The sequence below is a fragment of the Rhamphochromis longiceps genome, linkage group LG1 (assembly GCF_057381845.1).
Source record: "Rhamphochromis longiceps isolate RC_006_pf linkage group LG1, R_longiceps_female_GT1.1, whole genome shotgun sequence".
NCBI classification, from domain to species: domain Eukaryota; kingdom Metazoa; phylum Chordata; class Actinopteri; order Cichliformes; family Cichlidae; genus Rhamphochromis; species Rhamphochromis longiceps.
The window spans coordinates 9,352,792-9,365,604 of NC_140557.1; the positions used below are offsets into that span (position 1 = coordinate 9,352,792).

A 12,813-nucleotide genomic window follows, 5' to 3' on the forward strand; every position below is an offset into this window, starting at 1 on the left:
CTATATGCCAAGATGTTGCAGTTTATTTTTATTCAGCTACTATTGCTTGGTTGTTGGTAATGCTGGTTGTTGATACAACCAACAAAATATTAAAATCCATTAACCCAATTTAAAATTCAGCGATCTGACACCAGCCTGTGTCACAAGCTTTTACTTGAAACCAGCAGCAGCTGAGGCCCTGTGTTGGTTTACCTGCATCCTCTCATGTCAGGTGCTGATCAGAAGTGAGAACAGATGACAAATTTGTTCGCGTTTGGCTCATTTGGTTTGTGCTTTTGTGGTATAGATACCACAGTTTTGCTTAACTGGTCTGTGACAAAAATATTTGCACAAAACAAAAAGCTCATGGTGACCGTAAGAGAAACATTTTGTCACTGAATTTATACTCTGGTACATTAAAAGTGCATGCATGGATCTGATGGAGCAATAGATTACAGACAATGATTTAACTGTTATTCGAAATGTCACATTAGTAATCTAACTGTGACTGAACTTTTAGACCTTGACTGACTGTGCAGATGTTTTAGATAATTAGTGAAGTTGCTGCTTTACAGCTTCAGATATTACAGATTAAAAATAAAGCTTCTCTGAAATCGGAGGCTGCAGCTAAAACATGCATATCGTTCCAGCTGTTGCGCAATGATTTCATTTCATGAAACTGAATGGAAATGATGCACCAATTTAAAAATAATAATAATAATAAGAGCAAAACGAAAAAGGTGATACAGTTTTTTGGGTGTGTGTGTGTGTTTTCTACTGTAATTTATAATTATGTGTATTTTTTTTTTTTGTTATCAGAGATGTTTTTGTATATGCACAACCATGAGGATACAAAAGGTTATCTAAGTAGATTTAAGAGCAAATTTAATTTGCCTTCTCTGTTCAGCACACAAAGAAATAAAGAAAATTGTATAAGAATTGTTCTGCCCTCCTTTGAATTGGAGCCTTAATGATAAGTGAGCACTTAATACTTAAGAGATAACTATTAATGTTGTAGCATTTATTTGCCATTTCACTGAACTCCACTTAAAGCTGTGTGCAATGTCTTTGTTAATCTTAGAGGTTAAAACATGCAGATTAAGTTAAGAGCCCCCATAATGATCTGTGGTGTTCAGTAAAATTATTTGTTTATAATGAACAGAAATTATGACCTCAGTGTTTTTTCATGTTTTGAGATTTTTTTTCTTTGCCGTTGCATCAAGTTGTTGCATCAGGTGTGATCCAACACAGAGCAGTGCAGCATGTGCCCAGTGTTCACCTTAAAAACAGTCACAATACAGAGCACCTGAAATGTAAATCTCATAGAAGGAGACTGTTAATAACTCCGATTCCACCTTCATTCCCTGCTTTTCTTCTTCCATGCCCACTTACCTCCCTTCATGTGTTGCAGGCAGTGGTACAAGTTTGAAGAGAGCGGCTTAGCTCTGTGGTTTCTGAAGAAAGATCTGGCAAAACAGGTTGGTGAGATTTAATGTTCAATATAAATGACTGCTTCATCATACTTTTACATTTTAGTCATTTTAATACTGAAAAAGAAACATAATAAGTGTCTTCCGCCTTTCTTAGTATCGAGCCCTGGATTTGCCGATGTTCAAACACTACGCCAGCTGTGCCACCTTCATCTTCCTCTGTATCTTCATCATTCAGATGTTTGTTGCAAGGAAGTGAGTATGTTTTTAGTTTTTCGGATATTTGAATATCTGTTCTTCTCATGAGTACAAACTCGGAGGAACAGTTTTTTGAGCATTTGAAAAAGGTTTTAAAGCGCACGACGAAGACGTTTTTATATTTAGAAGATGAGCTGGAGATTGATGTTATTTTGTTTTTTCATTCGTGTCTTCCTAAGGCAACAGAGACTGGCGGTGTTATTTGGAGGGCTGTTTTGTGTGCTGCTCCTGGTCCTGGCGATCTGTTACGCAGGTCACTTACAGGTTTGTCCATTGATTCACATTCAGTATCTGGTTATTTGAGTGATTTAGTACAAGATTCTTTTCAGGCCCCGTTTGTAGAAACCAGGAGAAAAAGCCTTAATGACACAACAACTCTTTCATGCATCTTTACAGTAACATCTAAAGCCAAGCTGGATGCTGGTCAAGCATCAGTGATAAATAGTTTCTCGTTTATCTAGAAACACATTTTAATATTGCATATTCTTAACACACAGGTGGTTTGCTGAAGACATTCAATTTAATTTCCTTGTGCATGGGAAGTAGAAGTTTAATGTTAAATTCTTTATAGACTTTTTTCAACACATGATGATGATGATGATGATGATGATAAAGATAATTATTATTGTTATTACTTTGTAAAAAAAAAAAAGTTTAATTATCCAGTAAGTACATAAATATAATCAAATCAAATCAAATTTCTATTTTTAATGTTTTATATTCGCAGCGTTTTTAAGAAAATACCAAGGGGATGGGACAAAAATGTCACAACTTTTCACATTTCTTAACTTGTCAAGATATAATACAAAATTCCTGCGTGGATCACTCCTAAATTCAAGTCCAGTGCAAATGCAGTGCTTAATTAATTAATTAGAAAAACAAACAAACAAGAAAACACAAAGATTTTAAAAATATGTTTAAAAAAATGAAAATGAAACAATGTCTTAGGCAAATGTCAAACTGAATTCATGCTTCTATACCTAAATTCGGCACACTGGACTTCTCTTAGAAGTCAGAAATTAATCAAGCGTAACAATCATTGAAGTAACAATTTCAAAATTGGCATCTGAACCAAAAAATAATGTGTTTTCCCTTTTTTTCCCCTGTCTTTTTTTTATCTTATAAATTTGAAAAATCATGAATAGCGGTAATTATATATTGGCATTAAAAATATTATTTTGATTAAAGACCTTGCACATACTGGTGGATCAACCATTACAGAAACGCAAGAATTGATTTTAGTACCCTTTAGTTACCCTGCCACCAGCCCCCACCCACCCTATTGGCACAAGTAATAAAAGCATGAGTGAAAAGGACTTGTGTTTTTGTGCACACTGTGCCAGAATTAGATGATCTGAGAATGGAAACATGGCATGAAAACTATCTCCTGCATTCACTGGGCTACAGCTTACTATAGACGCCCTTCTGACTCTGCAGATGACATCTGACATTCTGTTCTGGACATGCAGTTTTTTGGCTTTCAACTCGGACAGATTCCTTTCCTTGAAAGAGCTAGCTGTGAATCACTCGTGCATGCTGTCTGCAGATAGCTGACTGTAAAAAAGTCACGTTGCTCGTACCTGTTTGATTGCATTTTGTCTTTTTTTCTCCTCACTTCACTGCAGCGCCTGTTTCCGGAGAAGCTGTCAGGTTGCCAGTGGCTGCCAGCTGTGTCAGAGGCAGTGGTTAAACGGCCGTTTGTGCGCCTCCCTCTGGCAACCATCACCACAGCGGTCATCATTATCATGGCTGTGTTCAACCTGGTGAGACTCTGCTCACATGTTGAAGGCTAAGGCAGATCCATTTAGTACTCTGGTATTTCTAGCTGTGCTGTTCATAAATGTCATGCCAAGCTTCAAAGCATGTTGTCAGGTCGTTGCTTGTCAGTTGTTTATTTATTTGTTTTTCCACTCCCTGCAGTGCTTTGACCAGGCAGATAAAGACGACTACTCTTGCCTTCCCGTGAGTGATAGATTTAATCCCAGACACGATGGTGTATAAATAGCAGTATTACATTTTAGTGTAAAGTAGTGTGTATTAATTGTAGTTCTCCTAACAGTAAAAAAGAGTGTAGTGTTTTACTTGTTTGCATGCTGCTTATAAATTTGATTTAGGACATTATTTAGATTTGCTACAAGTCTAATTCCATTTTATCCCCTTTTCTGTCCCTCAGTACTCTGTCTACTGCTGCATCCTATCACTCATTGCCTGTGGAGTTTTCCTTCGGATGAGCTTTGAGCTTAAAGTGCTCTTTCTGACTGTGGCCTCTACGGCATATTACGTCATCATTATCAGAAACACGCATACATCCTTTTATGAATACAGCAAAAACCTCAGCACCAAGAAGGACCTTGAAATCTTCACAAATTTGAACTGCAGGTGAGACTGAAGGAAAAGGGTGAATCCCACAGCTTTTCGGGAAATGTATTATTTCCTGTTTTCACGCTGATGACCTGCAAATGTATCTACGTACCTGTGGCTTGTGACCAGTGAAGTTACCGCACCGACAGCAATCACTTTTGTGTTGCTTTAACTATCTCTGTCAGATTCACTTTATGCCACAACTCACATAGGTTAGGCTGTTGTTTATTGGCTGAGTGAAGCACTGGAGACCATGAACTTTGGAGGACTTAATTCTTACTTTATTTACTCTCAGCTTTCTGAGCTCCAGCTCTCCAGCTACTGATCTCTGTGGTTGTCTCACAGGAGTTTGTTTGTTTGTTTCTGGTTTGACTGAGTTGCTGCAGTTGGGCGTTCAATTTTAGCTTTATAATCCTGTTTTGTGTACAAACTGTGTGCTGCATCAGGGACATTTGTTCTCACTATCTAGCCAAGTAGTTTCCCCCACTATTTGCCTCAGTAGGGAGACTAGTGAATTAATAAAGTTGAAAGTAAAAAAAGCAGGATTTTGATTGGTGGAATAATCTTTTTGTTTAGATTGTGATATTATCCTGGGTGACAGCCTTAATGCAAACATGCAAAGGTTGCATTTTAGATTGCATCTGCTGGCATCATGTTTTCTTTATCTGAATCAGTGTATGGCTGCAGTGCAGTAATATTTATCATATAACATCAGATCTACTTCAGCCTAATAGTCAAGACCTGCGTCAGAGCAGCCAAAACATTATCAATGAGCAAATGGCTTAAATCGAGTAGTTCAGTGAGAAAGAATATGACAAGAGTCTAAAATATTATAACAATCCTCTCTAAAGCAAATTAACTGTAATTTCATAATGCAAAATAAAATCCAATAAAACAAGCTTAGTGAGTATGACAAAAGAAAAGGCACAGCAAATATCAGGTGATGAGAAAGTGGCTCAGTGGAAACTGTTCTGATTGTAGTCTTTAAAAGATGGATGTAACCATAGTGATCTTACCAAGGAGTTTGGACTCATTTCGAAACTTTAGTGTTTTATGTTGTGTTTGTGTGTTGTTGTTTTTTTTTAATCTTATCAGAGGTTAGATTGCTACTTCTGGGGTGGTCTATCACACATCATACCATAATCTTAATCAGACAAGTCAATAAAAATGATCTAAGGCACCAATATCTGCATACTTCTTTCTGAATACATGAATGAATTGGATTCTTAATCAGAGAATTATAGCAGAGAATTTTAGTTTACTGTTATGCCACCTTGTACTTTTAATCACTAGTGGTCAAAGTCATAACCACTGCAAGTTATTATTTTCCAAGTAAAAGTGGAGTCTGTGATTGGTCATGTTCTTGCTTGTCTTGCAGTGTAGAAATCCTGAAATGTTTAGGGCTGGTAAAACATCCCCAGTATATGAGTTGCATGTACATCACGCTTTTCCTGGTCACCATGTTCATCATCTCACTGCAGGTAAATGACAGTTTTTTGTTTGCTGAATTATTTTAAAAAACAAAAAAATTATCTCTTGTGCTGATTTTCCTCTAAACTTGCCATTCCTGTGGATTACAGAACGAGTACTGCTTCCGCCAGGACTTCCTGCTAAAGAACAAGAACCACACAGAGCAGGATGAGATCGAGACGAGAGAGAACTTGAACCGCCTGCTGCTGGAAAATGTGCTGCCGGCCCACGTAGCAGCGCTGTTTGTTGGGGAGAATAAGAAGAACGAGGTGAGATTTCCAAAGTTGATTCTAGTCCCCTGGATGCTATGAAGGACTGGTGAAGAGAGTTAAAAACAAAACATTCCCGTGAGATAACCCCCCATCATTACATACTGAAAGTGAACATGAACCAGGCGGCAATAATGTGACCAGTTATCTGAGGTCATCTTAAAAAAAGAAATAAATAATTGTTATTTCCAGCATGTGGATTTTGGGTTTTAAAAGACTCAAAGAGAGGGACCTTTGAAACATAATACTGTACACAATCAGGGTGCCAGCTGCTTACTCATCAGGTTTTCACTGACACCGAGAACAGGACACAGAAAGTTGTGCTGGACATATTTTAACCTCCTAGAACCTGGCGTAAACATATGTGGACATCACATTTTGGGACATCTAAACCAAAATACTTAATTTTTCTCTACAAGGGCCTGATATCCACTTGCGATTATACTGCCACTGTTCTATCAAAATTTGAAACAAATGTCCTCATATGTGGATCTAATTTTTCTCAAAAACAAAAATTAGGTAAAATAAAAATCTGGTAATTCTTTGTTTTTACATTCTTTAGGTCCCAATCAGCCCAAACAGCAAGGAAAAATTAAACATGCATGCCATGAAAGAGCTCGGGTCTTAGGAGGTTAAAGTACAAAGTTCATCAGGAGTGACTACAAGCGGAGATGCCTTTCAGTGTCTTGCTGCTTCATTGTTACACTGAGCATGAATTGCCCTTTCAGTGTTATCACAGTTAGTAGAAGTAACAGGAAGGTTTAAGTATCTAAATGTAGCAATCCCAATAATCTTCATATTTCCTTGGTGAAACAATGCGAAAATGTAAAAACATGGCGCGGGGGAAACGGCCAGCTCCTTAAGCCTCAATGTGCCAGAGGAGTGTGGGTATATAGAGGTGCATTTCAATCATTTACTGCTTGAGTTTGATATAACCACACAACAGAACCCTTTTTAGAGCCATAATTGTGACGAAGTGAAGAATGTAGATAACTGGCTGGCATGCTACTGTCAGCTAGGGGTGGGTTTTGATAATCGATTTATCGATTAAAATCGATTCTGGCTTGGATAACGTGATATTGATTCATTAAAATCCTGAATCTATTTTTTTTTTTGCCCGAAATGCCAGAATCTCAGGTGAAACCTCACAAAATTTCAACAACCACCAAACAGCTAAAACAGTAAATGAGAGCAGGTACACGGATACCCAGCCCTACTATCAGTGATATGACTCTGCAGCTATCACAGAAAATCAGGAGTGGCAAGTAACGGAAGCAAGCTTCTTGAGTACAGCATGGCAGTAATTATTCAAAAAGAAAAACTACAAACTATATAAGCAGAACTCTATACTATAACTCTACAAATAATCATAACTTCCAGATAGCGTGGCTCCATACAACATAAAAGTAACATGTTTCCTGTACAAGCTTTATCTGTTGGTTTTGTGCTTTTCCCAACAGGACCTCTACTACCAGTCCTATGACTGTGTGTGCGTGATGTTCGCTTCGGTGCCGGATTTCAAAGAATTTTACACCGAGTGCGATATCAACAAAGAAGGTCTGGAATGCTTGAGACTTCTCAATGAGATCATCGCTGACTTTGATGAGGTCAGGAAGTCAAAGTCTTACCGAATATTTGTCTGAAATACAAATGTCAGGGGCTAATCATGAAGACCCTGGCATGGTTGGGATGATAAATGCGCGCACCCCTCATTTGTTTGTTTGTTTGCCTCTAACTCAACAGCTGTTGTCCAAACCAAAGTTCAGCGGTGTGGAGAAGATCAAGACAATCGGCAGCAGTTACATGGCTGCTGCGGGGCTTAGTGGGTCACCTGGTCAGGAGAATAATCGGGTGAGGTAGTTACTACTTCAGATCAGGGTCGGGCTTTAACTTTAACTGTTTGAAAGCAAGCCATGACCAAACCTCATAATTAGGCTGTGGACTGACATCACTCTGTGTTGTTTTAGGACAGAGAACGGCAGCACGCCCAGATAGGGATCATGGTAGAGTTTGCCATCGCTCTGATAGGCAAGCTAGATGGCATCAACAGACATTCCTTCAATAGCTTCAGGCTTCGTGTGGGTGAGTGTGCATAAACCTTTAATTCAATAAATACTGCATTGTGCAGCCTCCATCTCTGTTAAGGCTGGCACAGGTTTCCTTGGTTACTCAGTACATGATTGGCATTCATGTACTGTTCTTGCAGTGAGAGTACTAGCATTCACTGACACAGGTTGTTAAAAGCTCATGCCTATAAAAATAGTCACAGAATTTCTGGAGTTGAGGCATTTTCTTCGTGTTAAAGCAGTTCCCACTTTATATCAGGTTGAGCCATGCATAAATTACTCAACTGTAATGTGGTGGAGTATTTTTCCTAGTTACCTTAAAATAAAAAAAACAGATCTCACAGAAGAACGCTATATGAGAAATGTCACTGGCCATAGTAAGTTCTCCTGCAGACCCTCTTTTCTTAGTGACAATCTGGGACTTAATGAAGCAATAATGCTTCTATTCTATTGGTTCGAGCCCCGGCTTGGACAGTCTCGGTTGTTGTGTCCTGGTGGTGGTCAGAGGGCCCGGTGGCGCCAGTGTCCGGCAGCCTCGCCTCTGTCAGTGCGCCCCAGGGTGGCTGTGGCTACAATGTAGCTTGCCATCACCAGTGTGTGAATGGGTGGATGACTGGTTGTGTAAAGCGCTTTGGGGTCCTTAGGGACTAGTAAAGCGCTATACAAATACAGGCCATTTACCATGCCAAGGAAACTGGAATTTAGTGACTTGTGATAACCTAATGGGTTTTCATCCGAACTGTACTGAAACCTTAAGGTCACATTTGTTTTCTTATCAGCAATAACTTGTTGATTATGATGGATCCTGAAGCTACTACCTCACTGACGTTCTGGTTTAAAAACATAACTTTGACACAGCAGCAGAGCTGTGGAGTAACAGCACAGCTTCAGAAGGTCACAAAACTGAAAACTGTTACAACAAAATGTTCCTTTAAGTCTAATTTCAAAGTGATCGTGCTGTAAAGGGAAGTTCAGTTTTTGTGTGCAGCCAATTTCAAGCAGAAGCCTTAGGCTGTACAAGGATCTTCTTGAGCAGTTAAACAGGAGAGGTAAGACGTGTAGGCAAACATGCAAAATGTTACAGATTCACCTCAGGATGTACTGGGTCCAGTACTATCAGTAGCTCTCATATTCAGCTTTGTGAAACAGAGCCCATCATTTCAGATACATCTTTTCCTTTTATTTTTACTGCATTCTGTGTGGTTCTTTTTACCAATACGGATCAGTTACTATGAGCCACTTTAGTCCATCAAATAGCAGGAAGCGAATGTTTTACTCAAATATAGAGCCAGAACCTTTTAGAGTCTGACAAACATCATCCTCCGTTTTTTGTGTCTACAGTCCTGACATCTATGATAAAACCAATCAAAACATTTACATTTTTGGAGTTAAAAATGCACATAGTACAAACAGTGAAATTTTTAATTGAGTGGCATCATTTTTCTTCATCAGTGGCTGTGTGCAACCACCTTAAAACCTCCTTTGTGTGTTTATTAAAAAGATATACATTCTCTTTAATGCACTCAGAGCCTGAGTACATTCATTGATTAGAAGATTTGTTTCCCGTTAGTCACCTAATGTTGTGAACAGCTTTGCACTACCAGTTAAAACAATAGTTTAAAACGACTGACGACAAGCCAGAATGAGCCTCGCTTCCAGTATCGACTCACCACACATTTTATGAGTTTCATGTCGCTAGTGCTGGATTGGACTCCTTCAACAAGCGGCTGGAAATATTCCAGAGTATTTTGGTCTATATAGACATGATAACATCACACGGTTGCTACAGATTTGTTGACATAAATCTCCTGTTTCAACACATTCCTAAGGTGCTCTGTTTTGTTGAGATCTGGTGACTGTAGAGGCCAGTTGTGGAGTACAGTGAAATTCTTGTCATGTTCGAGAAACCAGTTTGAGATGCTTCGAGCTTTGCGACATGGTACACTATCCTGCTGGAAGCATTTGTCAAAAGATGGGATCAAAAGATGAGTTGGTACTAAGAGACTCAAAGCGTGCCAAGAAAATTTACTCCATACCATTATGCCTCCACCAACAGCCTGTACTGTTGATACGAGGCAGGACGGATCCCTGCTGTTATGCTGTTTACACCAAATTCTGACCCATCTGATCGTTGCAGCAGGAATCAAGACTCATCAGGCCACAGAACGTTTTTCCAGTCTTTCTACCAAATTTTAGCGAGAATCGTAGCTTCACTGTTTTGCTTCAGTCTTTTGTATGTGAGTGTATGCCTCACGTGCATTCATTATCTTTGCCATTAAAAACGAAAAGAATACATGGCAAGAAAACTGGAGTAGATTCCAGCCACCCCCTGACCCTGGATTGGGTAAGCAGAACAAAAATGAAAGGAAGGAGATGGTCAGAAAGATCAGAATAACAAGTGCAGGCATTTCAGAAATATTGTTAACACTTGAATAAAATTCAAACCCAGTAGGCGTGTTTTTCAAACAGTTCATATTATATTTTGAATCCATCTGATTCAGAATACCTGCGTATGCTGATTTGAAGCTTGTGTTTCTGCCGGTGCCCATAGTCTTGCATTTATCAGAGTTAGACAGTAGAGGTACCGTTTTATATTGGTTTAAAATACACAGAATTTCTCAATTTGTTTCATTTCAGTAGCGTGATCAGTTGTGAAGTCTTTGCACTGAAACATCTTAATAATTACTGTGAACTTTTACATTTCTATCATGTTTTCAAAGCAAATCCTACTCTGTTTTAGACTCACCATGTCTTTAAGAGCAGTTACAGTATTGTCTGTGTCTTTTAGTCAGGTACTTCAGCATCTGCTGCACAAAAGCTTTTCTTTTAAAAATTTATGGGCCACTCAGAAAATTTCTCTTGTGGTCTAATGGCCTTGATTATAAACTGGTTGCAAACTAGCAGCACTGTATTAATGCATTAAAATGTTTCTTTTATTTCTTCCTAATATTTCACCTTTTCTGGTACCCCTGATCCTCTGTCACCGCAGCCTTACATTTTCATTCCATTTTACCTCTATAAACACTGCACATGAACTTTACAGACTTTATTATAAAATACAGCATTAAACTTTAACATATTGGGGGCTTGTTTTTCTTCCACAGGAATTAATCATGGCCCAGTGATAGCCGGAGTAATCGGAGCAAGGAAACCTCAGTATGACATCTGGGGCAACACAGTCAATGTAGCCAGCAGAATGGAGAGCACTGGAGAGCTGGGAAAAATCCAGGTATGTTCTTTAAGGTCAAATGGTCACTTCTCACACAGCATATCTCAACATTTACAAAAGATCCAATTTCGAACTGGACTCGGGTTTTATTTTCCTTACCTATCTCAACTGCTGCAAAAATAAACTCCTCCTGTCCTTAACCAGCCACGAGAACCACCTCTGAGAAAACCGTTACATTGTTTCTTTCTCTTCCAATTGCACTTTATGCTCTGTATCACATTTATTGGCAGATCAAAAGCTATTCATGCTTTAACTTGATAAAATATGTAAATTACTTTGGAATCAAAGCCATTAGCAGAGACAAAGTGCCACCTGAGATGCGTATTGTTTAATGTAGTCACGGGAAAATGATTTTGCTGCAAGGAAGGTCTCGCATTGAATTTGGGCTAATCCAATTTCCTTTCCGTTTGCTTTGCCTGCTTTCAGGTAACAGAGGAAACGTCTGTCGTGTTGCAGGACCTGGGCTACTCATGCGAGTGTCGAGGACTAATCAATGTGAAGGGGAAAGGGGAGCTCAAAACTTTCTTTGTGTGCACCGATATGAGCAAGCAGCAAGGTATGGGTCTGAGCTGAGGCCAGGTCAATGCTGCAAAAAGAACTGGGGACAAACTAGTTTACAGACTTCTGCTGGTCACACATGCGCACCTGCTAGCTGCGTTCCTGTGATGTTACTGAATTAAGGATTTTTAAAGGAACTGCTTATTTGCTGTGTGGTGGATATTGCATTCAACACCCAGCATCTCATGGTTGGATCAGGAGATGACTGAGGAGATGGTCAGTATGTACAATCACCATCTTTTTCTAGTCACAAACACATTGACACAAGTGATCGATCACTTTTGTACTATTTTCCATGTCTGTAATTTTATGTGATAGAAAAAAAAATGTGTATTGTACTAAAGCCAAATGCAGTTGAGATTTTGGATGTCCATTTTGGTCTTTTAAAACAAAAAATAAGAGGGGGAAAAATCTCCAGTGGATTCTGTTTGAATCTGAAAGTTGTATGGGTTTCGTTTTGAGAGGCGATGGACACTGTTGCTGTTACTGTGTAATGAGCCAGACATAAATGTGTTAAGCTGTTTCAATGTCAGAAACCAGCTGTGCAGAAGACAGGGAAACTTCTCTTGCTCCCATCTATAGAAGTAAATCTAGGAAGCTTTACTTTGTGGCTAAACTGCAAATCCTGAAGCAGATTAAGATTAGGTTTCCATCACTTTGTGGTCTTTATGTGACCTTTTAGGAATTCCAGCTGTGCTGTTTGGCCTTAGGAACAATAATTTAATATTAAGGTACGTACTGTATTTCAGGAGGAAATACATTTTCTTTATGTATGCCATCTGTGTAAGTGTTTAATCTGCTCAGATAAGAAATCCATTTTCAGCATCTTTGCCTGCCTGTCTCCATATATGCTGCGATGAAGGGTATCTGTGACGCTCTCTTCGATGTCCTCGATCTGTGTGATCTAACAACCTGCCTGCTGTGAATGTTTTTTCTGGCCCCAGCTCAGAGACCACTTAAACTGATCTGGATCACTTTCTGTGCCTCTGAAACTTGTCTTGTGGCCTTATCTTCTGAGACCAACATTTTGTCTGTAATTGTGGTTACATAATATTAACAACAACAATAATAATAATAATAATAATGTACTGGCCTTTCTGTGAACAAATGTGACATTGACTTTTGTACAGTTACAGAATGTAATAAATGTTTTAAGTCTGCAGTTTGTCACGCAGCGTTACACAAGAGCCAAG

At 38.9% G+C, this 12,813-nt stretch overlaps 1 protein-coding gene across 2 annotated transcripts in view; it reads left to right on the top strand.

Moving 5' to 3' along the window:
• Positions 1-12,812, top strand: part of adcy7 (adenylate cyclase 7) — a 62,196-nt gene extending 49,384 nt beyond the window's left edge. For both annotated transcript variants that reach the window (XM_085425420.1, XM_085425503.1), the window contains 13 exons: positions 1,391-1,457; positions 1,567-1,664; positions 1,847-1,931; positions 3,293-3,430; positions 3,588-3,629; positions 3,841-4,046; positions 5,407-5,509; positions 5,609-5,767; positions 7,228-7,374; positions 7,511-7,618; positions 7,735-7,849; positions 10,938-11,062; positions 11,489-12,812. In XM_085425420.1, coding sequence (XP_085281546.1) covers positions 1,391-1,457; positions 1,567-1,664; positions 1,847-1,931; positions 3,293-3,430; positions 3,588-3,629; positions 3,841-4,046; positions 5,407-5,509; positions 5,609-5,767; positions 7,228-7,374; positions 7,511-7,618; positions 7,735-7,849; positions 10,938-11,062; positions 11,489-11,635 — 1,540 coding nt within the window. In that variant the 3' untranslated portion in view covers positions 11,636-12,812. The remainder of the gene's footprint in view (positions 1-1,390; positions 1,458-1,566; positions 1,665-1,846; positions 1,932-3,292; positions 3,431-3,587; positions 3,630-3,840; positions 4,047-5,406; positions 5,510-5,608; positions 5,768-7,227; positions 7,375-7,510; positions 7,619-7,734; positions 7,850-10,937; positions 11,063-11,488) is intronic.
• Position 12,813: the final 1 nt, after the last annotated feature.